Genomic DNA, 17,297 nt, shown 5'->3' with positions numbered 1-17,297 from the left:
CCCATTAATAGGGAGTTGAACCGCAAATGAAGGTAATACAAATCAGTCTAAGCTACTGTGAACCAGCTCTCAGAAATCATTCGAGAATCGAATGGAGGCGTGGTAATTTGTGAACCGTATCGAAATTACGGCAAGGCTATTAGGGTGAGGGATACGTTTTTCAAAGCTACAATGGAACCATGTGAAAAACGACCCTTACATGGAACAATGACATTTTCCGGAGGCGGTTTTCTCAGGGAAAATATTAACAGTCTCCTTATCTACATAATCTACGGCACAATATGAGAAGATGTTAAGCAGTTTGGTGTTGGGCGCTAGAGATCATAGCCTCAAAATAATTGCATTTAGATTAGGGAAGCCAAGTGACGAGCACCAGGGGCGAAGTTCTACCTGAAACCCTTGTGAAGCTGAACATCATTGCCCTGGTTTTGAATCCCCGTCGTCGCTTGTCTTTGTCTTGCTGCTGTAAGCTTATCACTTGCGCAGCATTCAGTGTGATAATAATGATTCTGAACCACAGTCGTATTATGTGGATGCCCTATACTCCTCAAAGGAGTGAACAGGAAATAAACAAACATTAAACATTCTATTGTCGATGCAATGGCAATAGCTGGATTCAGATGGATCTGGCTTGGAAGACGATGACCGTTGGTAAGTGAAACCGGGAGGTGATACTCGATGTCAAAAAGCCACTAACTACACTAACATGTTGGACCTCTGCTGTAGAGCGTCATGTACGATGGGCTGGTTGATCTTCATCTGAAGTTCGTTGAATTATCCGAGCGGAAACACAACAATTTTATGAAATAAAGAATATTTATTTCCAACTACAAATTAGGCAATAAGCGAATAATAAATGCCTAATTCTGACTGAATATGGGCTCCATTGAAATTAAGGTTTGATCGCGTAAACCAAATCTATCTTTGACATTCATGTGAGCGGGTCGTAAGGTCGTAGAAAGCTTACTACATGCTATCTTTGTTCGGTCTACAAATTATTCTCCCAAATTCTGAAAAACCGAATCATTTTGTTACGCTCAACAAAAGATCAGCGTAAAACAAGACAGTATTAACCACAACATACTGTGCGTAGTTGTACTTCAGTTTTGCATCCCAATGTCTGGTGCAAATTCCAAACAGACTGAATGTACCATTCACCGAGGTTTCAGGGGCCGACTGCTTTCAATGTTTGGTCACTTGGCCCTTAAGTTCGTAATCTGAAAAATTTGTATTGATTCCAAACAGCGTACTAGCTCCTTAAGTCATCCCAAATAGTATCGTATGCCGATCACATGAACATCTTACTGAGCTCCCTCGTCGATACCAAAGAGACTCTCGTGATGCTCGATGATATAGCGAGGCAATGAACCAAAAATCAAGGTCATGGTCAAAACTAGAAAATGGAATACAACTTGAAAAACGTCAATACATATTATATACACATATGATACATTGCAAATTAATCATATTTTTCGACCCTCCCTTGTATAAAATTGAAATACTTATATAGGAAGACGAAATTTCATGTCCATAAAACCATGATGAGACCTGCGTTATATTAAGTTTGAACTTTGACTTTGAAAAATTCCTAAACGCCTTTGAAAGGAAAGTGTTGAGGAAAGTCCTGGGAGTGATTCATCCAACTGAGTTACTCCAAGATTTTTTTGTAAAAACCGATGGCGAATCAGGTTCAACAGAGATCTGCACGGTATATATGGCGATCTGGAAGCTTCGAAATTGATAAAATTGCGAAAGCTCCACTTGGCTAGTCACGTTACAAAATGTGAAGCCATGTGACGAATCCAACTGATTGGTAACGGATCGATTCCATGCTGTTTAGGCGCGTGACAAATTCCTGTAAACGGGGCATATGTACTTGAATACACCTTCTACATCCATGAATGAAGCATGGCCTTCTTAATTTTTGCCGCAAGTTCGTGAAGTGCTGTCTCGGTAGATTTGTTTGTTTCTTAGATATACTTCCAACAGTGAAGCGGCCACCTGGATATGTACTTTCCGGGCTGGCTCATCCGCTTAAATTTAATCGTTATACATACTTCAGAATTGTCCATCCTCCTGTAGCAAGCATGCAAGGTATATATTCTGAATATGTAGATGCAGGACATTCATTCCCTCTGTTTCAAGGGCAGGAATGCCCTGGAGTTGCCCTATTTTGTGTGGTAAAGTGCAGTCTTTGATTTGAGGGTAGTATATGGTTACCGTTCCTGTGCGTGATTTTGAATGCTACCCAGGAAGTTCACTTCAAGCAGATGGTTTCCTGTTTCCTGGTCGCTTTCTGTTCACTTCTACTTTGTAAACGTAGATTATCGTTATACTTGCTGCGTTGTTTCAGAACGATTAGCTTGATGTCACCTGGAGCGGGTTAGTATCTTCTCGAAGCTTCTACATGATGTTCGTTTAGCCGCCTTTACGCTTCTTCTTCAGAGCTTTCTGAGCTTCTTTGCGTCGATTCCAACCAACAGCTGAATCAGATTTCAGAGCTCGGTTGAGGAGTACTCTTGTCGTTCAAGTCTGTTTTGTGAAATCTGAGCTTCCCCAACTTCGTCATCGTCGTAGGGGAAGTAAGGAAATCGTTATGTAGAAACGGATTTTGGTACTTACGCTCGTATGTAATAGGCGAGATTATCAGAAGATTGTACCTCTAATTTCCTCACCAACAACACAGTATATTAATGGTTTGTAGGTATTGATGTGACAATTGACTAGTGCCGTAGCTGCTTATTAATGCTGGAAATTTATTTGAGAAACATTGCATCTTTTCTATATTTGCCCCTAGTCCTAACACCTGCATGTGTTGAAGTTGTTTTGGACATGCAAGTTATTTCAGAGCCTCAGCATCATTACGCCTCTCATTTAGAGGCGAGAGAAATCATTTGATTAACGGTGGCAACTTAAAGATCGGCTTCAGGTTTAGTCGCACGCCCTTTCACATATCGTTATGGGAGGAGAAATACTGCTTGAACAAATTGTCGTTCCTTCGTCGACAAGGTTGTTTATGTGGTTGCCATATACCCCTTAGTTCGTTCGCGGTTACCTGAAATGCGCTTCAGCTCCTACCGAGATGTCCGAAATCCTGCTCTACTGTTCTGCGCCATGTGCTCTTGGGGCGACCCACTTGTCGGCCATCTTGGGAGAGTGGATTTCACTGCATGTTTTGGCTGGCAATGTAATTGTCGTTCCACCTTAAATTGTGACCTAGCCACTGCCACTTCCGTTTTCCTATCACATCTCATAAGATTGCCAAACTTTTTGGTCAACCAAGTTATTCGTTGGAGATAGTTTCAGGCAAGCGAAAGGTTGGAGCTGCTGAGTAACAGTGAAGTTCACTTTCCATGTGCAACTCTCATATAGCAACACAGAAAGAACACAGAATAGTCTCAATTTGATCTTAGTGTTGAGATAACTGCATTTCTAGATTTTAAACAGAGCAGCGAAAGCGGATGCAGCGCTGTTAATGCGTCGTGCAACATCTAGTTCGGTGCCGCCGTCAGTAGAAACTACGCTTCCTAAATATATAATACAAATTTGTCGATGCCCTCGATGCTCTGCCCATTAATGCAGATAGCGAGGGTGCGATGACTCGTCAGACTGAGAACCTTGGTTTTGTTAGTGTTTATTTTCAGTCAACTCTGTTTGCGTGAAGGACATCACCGACAAGAAGAAATAATATCGGTGACAGGATATAGCCCTAGCGAACTCTGTGACTTTTAGCGTCATCATGCGTCGCAGAGAGTACTCCAGATACACTCCCTGGTCACGCTATCGTAAGCTTTCTCGAAATCGATGAAGAACAGGTGCAGCGAAGATCTAAATTCCGCGCACTGTCCCAAAATGATCCTTAAGGCATTGATGTGGTCAATGAAGGAGGATCCGGAGCGGAACCCAACCTGCTCTCTGTCGACCAAGCTTTCGAGATGTTCTTTGATGCGTTTTAGGAGTATTTTAGCTATTATCTTCGCAATGGCAGATACCCCTCCAGTTGTGGCACTCGAAACGTGTTTTTTTTTTAGAATCTTAACGATCAACTCTTTCTTCCACTCTCTGGGGAAGTTCTGCAATAACTGTAGGTGTAGCGATAAATAGTTCTGTAGGGAGACCGTCAAGCCAAGCGGCTTTACTTACCCCGTTTGAGTGCATTAATGGCCGAAATGATTTCTCTTCTGTTTGGAGCAACAGTTCGTATCCGCATGTTAGGGTAGGCAATCTCACTTGTCACGACGTACACTACGCTGAACTTCTCGCGATTTCGTTCGATAACGGATTTTACGGGCGTCACACCCGCCATCACTCGCAGCGGTTAGCAGAGCCTTGAACCTATTCCGTTCATCAATCCGCTTCCATGATTCCGCAGTCAGCTAAACCTTATGATGCCCGTTCGGGACGTGGCCGACGACCAGTGCAGCACCCGAGAAAAGAGCATTTTTGATGGCAGCCCAATGCTCATCGATATTCTCAGGATTGTTACCCATTAGAGCTGCCACTCGATCAACAAGATAGCTCTCCCACTGTCGAGCGATAGTTGGGTCGTATAAGCGATCGCAACTTCCCAACCGTGCGAGAAGTGCCGGGCGAAACACGCAAGCCAACATTAGGGGCCATCTCTTTCGAGGTCGATGTCAGCGCCTCTCTTACGCAAATCCAGAAGACAAATCCTAAGTCTACTGCTGATTGCGAAGTGGTCGATCGGATTGTTAATACGGCGTTAGTCAGTTTAAATCCAAGTGATCTCATTACAGGCTCTGTGCTTGAACAATGTATCACCAATGACGAGGTGGTTGTTGCAGAAATCCATAACCTCCCACCATGGTCGCCAAGGCCGTGTTTCCCCATCACATGCCCGAGGAAGGTGTCGGCAGATCCCACCTTGGCATTCAGATCACCCATCACAATCACAATGTCACCTTTGGGAAGCTAGTTATACATTTAGTGAGTGTCTTGAATAAAAAAAAGGAAACTTTAAGAGACATTTCGATTTAGTTAAAATTTTATTGATTTAATGCAATTACATCCCACTTATGCGGTATGTGTGTCTAGTAAAATATGAACGGGAACTGGGGGCAGCTGGTAAGATGCATTTATAATTTCAGAATTGCTGACTAGGCGTCTGATGCCCCGACGTGTTTATCTCTGTGAGGAATTTTCTCATGTTGTCTATGTTAGTGTCATATTGTTTCTTTAAAGAAGATATGTTATGATCATTTTGTTTGTGTGTAGCTGATATTTGGTACGCCTGAACTGCGTTTAATTGCTTAAAGAAAGAATCTTTTGGACTACGGAGGTCTTCGTTGGTGTGTAGTGTTGTATAATTGTGCTCCTTAACGTGGACCGAAATCTTGCAGTTAAAAGTCTGTCAGAAACAGGTTCCCAGGTCAAGAGAGCACGCCTTGCGGTAGTTATTAGAAACATCGGATTCGCGTCTGCTACCGCATTTTTATCCCTTTTAGGCGCCGAGCAGAGAAGGCTTTGAGTGTATTAAGTCCCAACTCACAGGGCGCTGAGTATGTCATTTGAAATTTCTACAGTGGCCTAACCCCTTAAAAATATATTCAAAGTAATCTCTACTTTTCGTAAAAGGCAACTAAAATAGATACAAATTTGTTGGCTAGCAATCTGCAAATTTTGAAACTTCCTTGCTACCGGAACGTCAAAAGCGGCTCCGGGGTTTTGATTGGTTTCCGAAATGTGGGCCCCCAAAATGCTCGCTGGATATTTTAAGAATAAGCGAAGTGAGACACTGGCATTCTGGAGAATACTCCTCGTCCTCGGACGGAGTCCTGCTTTTATATTTCGAAGAGCCTAGTCATAGAAGATGAATATTCGAGTAGAATTGTTCATTACCGTAGAGCTCACTCTTTGAGTCTGGATGCCGGTTTCTAGCAGGGGACTGCATGTTTCCGATCAAGGTTAAGGAACGTCACAATTGTGTATTGCTAAGCACCAACAGAAATTTCCAATAGCTAAACGCAGTTCTTGAAAGCCTTTCTAAAGGTCAAAGTATGGTAGTGAAAAATAACCTAAATGACAAACGCGCTTTGACAACATCTTGCTGAGATATAAGACGGGAAGGTATGATTTTGTTGGTCGCAGTAACAGGATTCATATTCCTACAATTTTCACCACCTAGTCATCAGGCAAACTAGGTTGCAACTGATCGGTGGCAAACATCTAATCGGATCGATCAGCATCGGCTTGTCGAGCCTAGTTCCGTGCCTGTTTCTTCAGAAAATTTCTCACTATGCAAACGACGTTTCGTCCCCCTCCTGGAAGGTCAACACAAGACTTGGCAGACTGAGTGTGAAATCGAGTGTGAGACGAATGTGACAAAAAGAATTTTATCATTGCGTTGGTGAGGGAAACAGTAGTCTTCATCCACGCTGATTAGCTGCTGAAGAAGTAGAAGGAGCACTTCACCACGATTCTGAATCGTTAAATATTCGATGAAGTTTCGCCTTTGGTGGATGATACCACATGCGAACGTAACATGCGGACATGGACTGCTCCTTCAAAGAGAAGTGAAATTCTTTTTGCCATTACCGCCCTAAAGGTGGAGTAAAGTTGACAGTCTCCCTATAGAACACTTGCAAACTTGCTACTTTCACTCAAGGGGACGATTTTTAAATGTTCGAAAGATACTCATTTTGGGCGCAGCACTTGAAGGGATATTTGCGTGCTGCCTGCACAGAAATAAAATTTCAAAGAAATTTGAAGCTGAAAGCGGAGTCCGTCAGGGAGGCATTTTGTCACCAATAATTTCTTTTTGTTATCAATGATGTCCTTCATACTGTCTTGGCTGGAGAACGTGGAGGGGTTCACTGTTGAATTTTTCAAGCATGAACATCGTGGCAAACTTTGTGGAATATCCGTGTGATGTTTGGAATCAAAATCAAACAGTACTTTCAAAAGCAATATTTGCTTTCAATTAAACTTAGAACCGAAATTCAAGAAATGAAATTTTTTTTTCGTATCCATAGATTGCTTATGTAAGATACTAAATTTGTTTAGATGTGGGGCTCGACCCTAGTCTGAAAGCGAAAATTGCATGCTCCACCGGAAGCCTACAAAACAACTGATTCTTGTGTGTGAATCTACTCCTATTCTGAACCCTTTATGAAGCAAATGATTTCAAATCGAATGAAAGGCTTAATTGGAAAGTCATAAATTGTTCTATTTTCCAACACATGGTTATATTCCACTCCATCTTTCTCAGTCGGCGCGGAGCGTATAGTCTGATGAGTCAAATGCTGCGAAAACATACTAAACATTGAGTCATAGTAAAATGTTTTTCCACATAAAGCCCCGAAATCGGCTTATCTAATTCCGAACTGTTTATTCTAGATTTTGACGTGGAATACCCACAACTTCAGAAAATTTGCCCTTAACCACCAAACCTTTGTCAAATTATTGCAATTTCACATTTTCAAGGTCCGTTCTTCGCACATAACTGTCTGCGTTACACTTGCGTATCTATGGTGCGCGAAGTATGGTCTGTGCCCATGTGCCTCGGCCTATCAAAAATCAAATGAACCAAATTCACGCCTATTAAAATAATGTAATATAGTACGAGCGTACTTTGAAGTTCCCATATCAGCTCCAGCTCGGCGGCAAGCTGGAAAAATTTAATACTAACATTTTTTCGATGCATTAATTTTAATACAATTAGTGTTTATTTACGAATTGTGTATCGTAGACAGTAGGCTCTGAACGGTTTGTGATTTAGGCGAGCCCCGTCCAGATTGGATTGCTCAAATATTTGGTGTTTTAGGAAAGTAATAAATTTATGTGAATTTCGATAACTGGAAATGAGAACATGATAAGAAATCCAACTAGAAGGGAAACGCTAGATTAGACGATCCATGACAAAGATTTCGGAAAACAGTGAAAATGGGTTTCTTTTCAAAGGCTGCCTATATTATATTCGCAGTGTGAGTATTCTGGGAGCCATTTCACTTGAATTAATGCTTTGAATCGGTCGCAAGATTTAGTATGAAAAGCTTCCGGGTAAACGTTATCAGTGATTAATGGTGCCATGTATATTTCTTCTACTTCCAGCCTTTTCGAGCAGGAGATTATGAGCTATGTTCCTGTCGATGAGAGGAGTCCACAAGGATCGCCAACGCCTAACTCACGGATACCGCAAAGAGCGCCTCCTCCTTTTCGGCGCGATTTCGAAGCCAAATTGCGAGCATTTTATCGTAAGTTGGAATCAAAAGGATATGGACAAGGACCCCATAAACTCAAGTAAGTTCAATACTATAGTACGCTAGTTCCTTGTGTTTCATAGAAGATTGTAAAACATAACCGCATACAAATTACTTGCGGTTTTTAGATACTAGATTCACTTATCTGCCCCAAACAGCTGTGAAGTTGATAAAAAAGTTGTTTATCTTTCCTGCTTCTCGCACCATTTGATTCAAATTATGGAATAATTTCCTAAACTTAAAACATTGTTGTATTATTTGCTTATGTTCTCTGTTAAAATTGTCGATGTGTGGAATGTAATTAGATTTTTAGTATAATTCCCTACCTTGTTTCAAATACTCACGCAATTTGCGTTTGGAGGCTCGAATTAGCTTTTTTCGCTAACTATATTTTTCACTTCCATTATTTTTGCAAATTTACCTAGAGTACAGGCCCCTCTCTAAAACACGTGCAGCTTCTAGGGAGTTCCCCGTACATATATTGGCTAAAATAAATAGATACTAATAGTCTGTCCGAAAACCTGGTTTTTGCCGTTTTATGTTGTTATATTGAAGCATCGGAAGTGCTGTGTGCGTTGCTTTGGCAGTGATAAACTACTTTTTCAATTTCCGTTGCGGTTTTAGTGTTTTTTTCTTTCATGGGGAATTCCCGAACAATGTCAACAGAGTTGTTTGGATGGTGAAATCCTTATCTGGCACTTCATGGTAATGACTTTCCTATAATCATGACATCCCCCTGCGAATGTAGTTCCAAATAAAAATCCTACCTCATCTCTCTCAGTGATAAGTCCCGCGACAGCCTGGTCTCTGGTATCCAATGCCGTTAAAAACAACATGATCGGATCGAGTAACAAGCGCCGGAAAATGCTAGGGCGTCCACCTCAGTCGACGCGGCAGGACGGTCCTCGGTCCTGTCGAGGAATGGGCAAGGGTTCTTGACGCATGGACTTCATCAGGACGTAAGTAAGTTAGTCGGAGCAAAACAAATACGTGACTGTATACTAAATGTTGGCATCCTAACTGGAAAGACTGAGGAGCTCACAAGAGCCCTTCGAAAAAGGCGTATTGATATCTGCGCTATGCAAGAAACCCGATGGTCTGGTGCCAAAAGCTTCGATTTACAACGCGAACACGATAAAAATGGCTATAAACATCTCTATTTTGCTAGCCCACACACTCAATACGGAGTTGGCATTACCAATTCAGAGGGTTTTCGCGATGCCATTAAAGAAGTGGAACGATTTGATGACCGGCTGATGAAGCTCCCCATTATATCACTTCATCCATTCATTTCTTCACCATGAACTAATCACAGACAGATCGACCTGATGCTGAAAAAGGTACCTTCTGGTAACTTCTCGATCCAAAGATTTGCAACATGCCTACAGATGGCTATATCATCATTGCCGACGACCTTAATGGACATGTGGGTGAAGAGGCAGACGGTAATAGGTGCCATGGAGGAAAGGGGTTTGGTGCGGGCAATGAGGGTGGCGAGCGTATAATCGATTTTACCGACACCCATGGCCTTGTACTTATGAATACAAGGTTCATCAAACGATTGTCTCATCTTCCCGCATTTTATAGTGGGAATAGTAAAATGCAAGTCGACTACATTTTCATAAGACGCCGACAATTTATCATCGTCACTGATTGCAAAGCTGTTCCCTGTGAGACCATCGCACCTCAACATCGGCCGTTGATTACCGTGTTGTGAATCAAGCCACCGATAAAATATCGTGAGGAACGCACTGGCCCGCCGGGCATTAAATGGTGGCGGCTTTATGAGAAGAAAAAAAAAATGATTTCACTCGCGTGATTGCCACCATATTTGGAAGGATCGTGAAACTACATTAAAGACACGATTCACAAAGCGGCCTCTGCAACCATCGGGGTCACCAAGCAAGGTAAGTGGTACATCAACCAAAATACTTGACTTCAGAAGGACGATGTTGAAGTGAAGACCCGTGAAAAGAAATGCCTCTACTACATGCTTCTCAACGATAAAACCCTCGCCAATTGGCAACTTTATAAGAATGCCAACCGGGAGGGAAAGAAAACGATCGCTGTCACCCGAGTAGTCCATTATATAGATCTTTACGATAAACTGGACACCCGAGATGGCGAAAGAGATTTGTATCGACTTGGCAAGCCGACAGGAACGCACACAGAATATTAAACACTTTTATTGCATTATGATAAGAGCGGCACTTTGCTTACCGACTTTTGAGCCGCGACGGATAGATGGCGAGAATATTTTGAGCAAATTCCAACTGAAAAATTTGTTCACCCTCCACTTCCACAATCATTGCTGACATTTGGAGCAGTCCCACTTGTCAGTGCAATTGAAATCGAGGAAGCAATAAAAGAATGAAATCAGGGAAAGCAACAGGACCTGAGGACATTGCTCTGAACTCTGGAAAGTGATGAGCTTGGACCTAACATCGCGGCTCAGTGAATTCTTTAACCAGGTTATTCAGGAAGGAAGAACACCATCTGGCTGGCAAGAAAGTATCACTGTTCCAATATGGAAAAAGAAAGGTAGTCCAGCAGAATGTTCAAATTTCCGTCCGATCCGGTTACTTTCCCATACCATGAAGATTTTTTGAACGCATTCATGACAACCGTATTCGCGAAATCGTTGAAATAACCGTAAAACAAACCGCATTTGTCAAGAATTGTGGAACTACTGACGTAATACATACTGCGCGGCTAATCATTGAGAAACACCACGAGAAGCACCGCCGTCTTTACATTGCATTTTTGGATCTAGAGAAGGCGTTTCACCGTGAGTTCGTGTGTCATCTAGAATGCTTTACGATAATACTTAGTGCCCGAATAAATCATGCGCTGGATTCAACTGCTCTACCATGATCCGACAAGTAAAGTTCGAAGTGTCGTGAGTGTATCAAAATCATATCGTATCCCTGATGGTGTTGATTAAGGAAGCACCCTCTCACCACTCCTCTTTGTTCTTATTATGGACATTGTCACACGGGATATCCAACGTCCAGCGACCTATACACTGCTTTATACAGGTGATCTTTTCCTATCGTCTAATAGCAAAACTGATCTGGAGCAACTTGTCCAAAAATGGAATGATCGCCTCATGCAAAACAGTCTCAGATTGAATCTGAATAAAACTGAATTTTTGACGACCGATCTCCATGAAACAGGCACAATCACTGTCAGCGGCAGTGACCTACCCAGAACTATGCGATTTAAATACCTGAGATCAACTTTATCAGCCAAAAGAGAACTGTGTTTTGAAATTTCTTCACGCATTAGCGCAACCTGGATGAAGTAGCGCTCCACAATTGAACGAATGTCTCAAATCTAAAATTTACCGCAATATCGTCCGTCCTGTCGATCTCTATTGTTGTAAGTGTTCGCTGACTATAGAAGACAATGAATGGCGTCTTGCGGTAATGAAGATGTTGCGTTGGACTAGTGGCGTGTCACATTTTGATCACATCCGAAATGAGAACATTCACGACAATATGGAGTTGTACCGATCGTGGAAAAACTGCGAGAGAGCGTTTTCGATGGTATGGTCACATAATTCGAGCTATCGAGAATTCACCTGCTAAGATTGATTTGAACATCGAGGTCGATGTTAAAGGATCAAAAGGTCGGCCGAAACAACGGGGGCTTGATACGCTGGATGGGGATTTAAAAGCCTTGCGGTTGCATCCAGATCAGGCTTTTGATAGAACCAAATGGTGATTAAGACGAGCCGACCCCGCTCGTGAACGGGACAAAGACTGAAGGGAAAAAAAGATTAGTTTTCATATCTGCGAATTGTTTGCAAGCACACATTGTTCATTTCTCACTTCCAACCCACTAAAATTACCCTGTGGCCTCCTCCCTAGCTTCGGCGATAGCGAAGTGTTCACTGTTTGTTCCCCCCAGGCCTTGTGTAGGCATCAACCTTCCCTCCTTCGAAATCGCTGAGTGCATTACTCCCTGCGAGAGCCATATTCTTCCTATGAGTAGCTATGTCGCTGACATGTCGTTTGCGCCTTCTCACCGCCGGTCGGTGTACTCTCGAGTTGTGATTTCTCCTGGTTTTGCAATGATTTTCCTGGTACTCCCGTGGTGGTTTGCAATTTTCCTCTACCATTTTTCCGTTTCCCGGGTTGCTCTACCTGCGGTTTTGGATTCTTTCGAATGGCCTCCTCCTTTTGGTATCTCCTGTCACGATGCTTTCATCACTTGATATTTTTGGCATTTGGCTTCCTTATATCTCTAAGCATGTTTCTTCAACAGTATTTTTCCTCAGTTCGTTGTATGTTTTCATGATAATCTCGTCGGACTGTAGCAATTTCCTTAGATCCGTCAACACTTTTACTTGGTGTCCCCTTTGGTCTCGGTCGCTTGTTTGAGCCTTTGAACCTTTTAACTACTTCCCCCTCGTGTTCGAATTTCTTGTTTTACTGTTTCCACACTGCTAAGGGCATCCGCATTGATATTATACTCCCCTGTTTTGTATTCTATCTGGTACTTGTATGCAGATAGTTTGAGGTGGAATATGACCAATCTTGTAGTCGAATTCTGTATGTCCTTTTAACGGCTGGTCCGTGTATGCCGTGAAATTCCTACCCTTCAGGTAGCATTTGGAGTTCCTCACGCCCCGGACAATAGGTAAAACTTCACCTACAGTAGTCGAGTACTTCCGTTCTGTTTTCTTCGGTGTCCTACTGTCCTAGGCTATCGGATGATAAGATGATGCCTGTAGGTAGTTGGGACAGCACTGCTCCTATTGCTTTGCCATTCGCGTCCGTTGTCATATTAAACGGAGTTGAGAAATTCAGATAGCACAATATTGGAGGTGAAATTAGTGCTGTTTTAATGGTATTAAATGGCCCCTTAACATCCTTGCGGAGCAAGTTTGTTACAGGCCGGACAATTTTCGAGAATTCCGGAATGGACTTTCGGTAATAATTGTTGATTCTCAGAAATGATTGGACGTGTTTTACTTTCGCGGATCGTCAGAAGTACCTAACACTCGCTGCTAACTTGCGGTCTAGTCTTGTTCCTTCTTTAGAGCAGACATCCTAGGTACACTACTTTCATGCACAGGAATTTACATTTCTCATCTTTCGGGTGCACTAATACTTGATGGTATTCGTTAGCTAAGTCCAGTTTGAAGAAATATCGTGAATTTCCTAATTAGCCCACTATGTCCTCTATTTGAAGAAGGGAAAAGAGTCCCTAATAGTCTTCTCATTTAGTCCACGGCAATCGACCACCGTTTTCCATTTCTTTTCTCCGTTAGTCCCGAGTTTTTTTCGGAAATGACTCATTGAGATGAGTCTAATCACTTTTGTTGGAACTCAAGAATCCTATACCCGGGAGATGAAACTCGAAGTAAAGTGTGGGACAAAAAATGAATTGTTCGGTTTGAGGCCGAGTCAAGATTGCAGTGCGTTCTTTGCATCTGTTAATGTACTGTTTGTCGTGTTTCTGTATCATTCTTCTCTGAAATTGATAAAGTGACATTGCCGCATTATGCGGATCGTCACTTTCTACGATTGATTTTGGCCCAAACTGGAAAATTTGTATGACAAATGAAACCACGTGCGTTAATACCATTACACAAATGAGAACTGATCCCAATAAAGCTGCGCAGAACTGCGCAACTGCGATCTTGATAAGAAAGCCCCGCCCATCGGCCGCCATCTTTTTTGTCCTGTAAAAATACAAGGCTTGCCTAGGCAGTTTCACCTCCTGTATATAGTCTCCTTGCCGGAACTTCAAATTCAGACAATAGTTTGTACACTACCGGTCGAGCAATACTGTCGCATGCCTGCTTGAAATTAATCATTGGCGTTATATTCCCAACACTTCTCCAGCATCTTTTTTATTGAGAATATCTGATTAATAGTTTTTTTCCTTCTTGAAATCCTTCCTAATATTCGTCAACTATATTTTTTGAAAATGTTTGCGTTCCTTTGTCCCCAAAATATCGATATACTTGAATTTAAGTAAAAACATTAGCGAATAGAAAAATTCGTCTTATTGTTTCAATATTTGTTGAGGATTGCAACGCAATGAGTTTCTATCAAATTAAAAAATTAATTATAATATTTTTTCTCTTTCCAGGTTGCACATCAGACGTTCTCATCTATTGGAAGATGCCTTCCGTCGAATAATGTCGGCCAATAAAAAAGATTTGCAACGCGGGCGCCTAGCTGTTTTATGGGATACCGAAGAAGGCCTAGATTATGGAGGGCCGTCAAGAGAGTTCTTCTTTTTACTGTCACGAGAACTTTTCAACCCGTACTACGGATTATTCGAATACTCAGCCAATGATACTTACACAGTCCAAGTATCACCACTCTCTGCATTTGTTGACAATTGTCACGATTGGTTCCGCTTTAGTGGTCGCGTGCTAGGATTGGCGTTAGTTCATCAATATTTATTAGATGCGTTTTTTACTCGTCCATTTTATAAAGCGTTATTGCGATTGCCAGTAGCTTTAAGTGATTTAGGTAAGTTTGCTTAGTTTTATTTGAGGAATACGATCTGTTGATTTTTGAATTTTTTTTACAGAATCTCTTGATAATGAATTCCACCAGTCTCTTCAATGGATCCGTGACAACGACATCGGGTCCGGTGCTGCATTAGGACTAACGTTTTGTGTAACTGAAGAACTTCTGGGTCGCGTTGTAGAACGTGAACTGAAACCTGGTGGCAAAAACATTACAGTGAATGAAAAAAATAAAAAAGAATATTTGGAACGAATGGTGAAGTGGCGTCTTGAACGTGGTGTCCAAGAACAAACCGAATCCCTTGTACGTGGGTTCTATGAGGTAGTTGACTCGCGGTTGGTGTCTGTCTTCGATGCCAGGGAGCTAGAACTTGTGATTGCCGGGACGGCTGAAATCGACATAAACGATTGGCGAATGAACACCGAGTATAGAAGTGGATATCATGATAACCACCAAGTGATCATTTGGTTCTGGCAGGTAATTGAAAAATTTACTAATGAGCAACGCCTTCGATTGCTCCAATTCGTAACGGGCACATCGAGCATACCGTATGAAGGTTTCTCAGCATTAAGAGGGTCGACCGGTCCACGACGCTTTTGCGTAGAGAAGTGGGGTAAGCCGAACGCCTTACCACGTGCCCATACTTGCTTTAATCGTTTAGATTTACCGCCGTATCCAACAGCTGAAATACTCTATGAGAAATTAACACTTGCCGTAGAAGAAACGAATACATTCGGAATTGAATAAGAGATGCAAATGCATTGAGTAATTTATTGGAGATAAGTGTCTTTTTTATCAATTTTATGTATTCCAAGATAGACTTGTGATGCAATTATCTAAAAATTTATAGCTTAATAATGCGTGCATCATAATAATTATGTAATCGCAATTGCACTGCTGACGATGAGTGCAAAGCGTATAAGTAAGGATACAAACAGACATTTTGTTCGAACGCTTAGACGAATTAGATAAACACGTTATTTAATTGATGGCCATGTGATACTTAAGAGCACTAAGTATGTAATAAAAGTTTAATGGTTTTTAGTAGAAATTTGCAATTTTGAATAAGCGAATATTATCATTATCATTATCAAGCGTTGAACATTCGGAGCACATTCCGGAAACCAGATTTCATATATTCATACGTTCCATTTCAGCTTTGTCTAAGGGATGCATTTTTTCCTGTGTTTACTCCTTCTAGAATAGTGTTATATCAAATACACTATTCTTTTGGAGGTCTTACTTACTGGAGATTTTACTGATTAAAATGAGCATCTTATTAGGTGTAGTATTTCCAGTGATGGTGTCACGCAATAACACCTGATGAGCTACTAAGCTTCCTTAGCATTTTATGTCAGTAAGGTAGTCGGAGTGTGGAGTGTTTAAATATTTCTGCTTTTCGTTGCCTAAATATGAATGTTTAATATACCCATGGTAAATGGGGTGCAATCAGTTATGACTTTTTAGTACGGAAGGTCCTAAATTTAGTACTTTTTAATGCAGTATCAGAACTTTTTCTCATTTTTCAACAATTTTTTAGTTAAGTAGGTATTTTTCCAGTATTATTCAATGGCAACCGAAACGAAGTTAATATTTGGCAATATCATGTTATGCTGAATGAAATTGAACTGGTAACGTTCCGCTCTCTTTTGTCACTTCGTGAAATATGTCAGTTTCCGTAAAATCGCAAGAATAAAGCAGTGGTTTCGGAGAATGCAGTTCACTACACCGTAAGAGGTATAAAATAAGCAACCACTAAGTTGGACATCGCTTTATGTCCAGCGACCCACTGCAGAAGTTCGCAACTCGAAAACAATGCGGCGTGGCATTGAAGAAGATGTCGCGATATGCGCGGGCGGACAGGTTTACTTTTAGACCATACGCAGAGTATTGTGACTAGCGAAGTCTCATAGTCGTCAAGTCAGAAGAAAGACGTTTCTCTCTAAAAATTACCCAGAAAAGAGCCTGGCCTTGTAAAAGAGCGTTCTGTGATCTGGCAAAAGTAAATACAACCTGATTGGGTTTTGTAAGTAAGCAAATATGTAGTTAAAAAACTCGGGACATACATGCAACGGTCAAGCATGTTGGCAGAAATCAGTTAAATTGGTGCCTCAAAGCGTCGTGTGAATATATTGGTATTTATTGACTAGAACATGAAAAGGAAGTATACTCAAATGTGCTGTGTTGTTATTTGTTACAAAACGCCACTTTAGGCATAGAAAAACCTTTTGTCTTCCAGTAGGATAACAACCCCAAGTACACTTTCTTGTCGGCATGAGAATGTTTATTATTTATTTATTGTCCTACGCCGACCCTAACATCTCGCCAATCGGTAAACCTTCAACTGGTTGAACACATCTGTAGCATCTGCTCGAACCCCAGACCCATATTCGCACGTCTCTTCAAAAAATATTTCCGGGAAGTATTGTAGACGCCTTGTAATGAACTTAAGTGGATAGAAGGATCAGACGATCCACCTAAGTGGCCGACAACGACCTAGAGGGCAGAGCTATGCCAGAAAACTAAAAAGTTGACGAAATTGACCGTGAAGGTCCGCCCGCAAAGATAGAAGCTCCATCAAAGT

The 17,297-nt window shown here is 41.6% G+C and overlaps 1 protein-coding gene across 3 annotated transcripts in view; it reads left to right on the top strand.

Annotated features, from left to right (window-relative positions):
* LOC119657645 (E3 ubiquitin-protein ligase HECW2) overlaps positions 1 to 15,764 on the top strand; it is a 76,949-nt gene extending 61,185 nt beyond the window's left edge. For 2 of the 3 annotated variants that reach the window (XM_038064651.1, XM_038064653.1), the window contains 3 exons: positions 8,071 to 8,259; positions 14,325 to 14,713; positions 14,775 to 15,764. In XM_038064651.1, the coding sequence (XP_037920579.1) occupies positions 8,071 to 8,259; positions 14,325 to 14,713; positions 14,775 to 15,460 (1,264 nt within the window). In that variant the 3' untranslated portion in view covers positions 15,461 to 15,764. Of the gene's footprint in view, positions 1 to 7,648; positions 7,944 to 8,070; positions 8,260 to 14,324; positions 14,714 to 14,774 lie in introns of those variants that run through there. The other variant, XM_038064652.1, reaches the window with a different exon arrangement.
* The last annotated feature ends 1,533 nt before the right edge of the window (positions 15,765 to 17,297 follow it).

The sequence above is a fragment of the Hermetia illucens genome, chromosome 5 (genome assembly GCF_905115235.1).
Source record: "Hermetia illucens chromosome 5, iHerIll2.2.curated.20191125, whole genome shotgun sequence".
Taxonomy (NCBI): Eukaryota; Metazoa; Arthropoda; class Insecta; order Diptera; family Stratiomyidae; genus Hermetia; species Hermetia illucens.
Note: the sequence above shows the minus strand (reverse complement) of the source record. Positions and strands in the feature narration are given on the sequence as shown.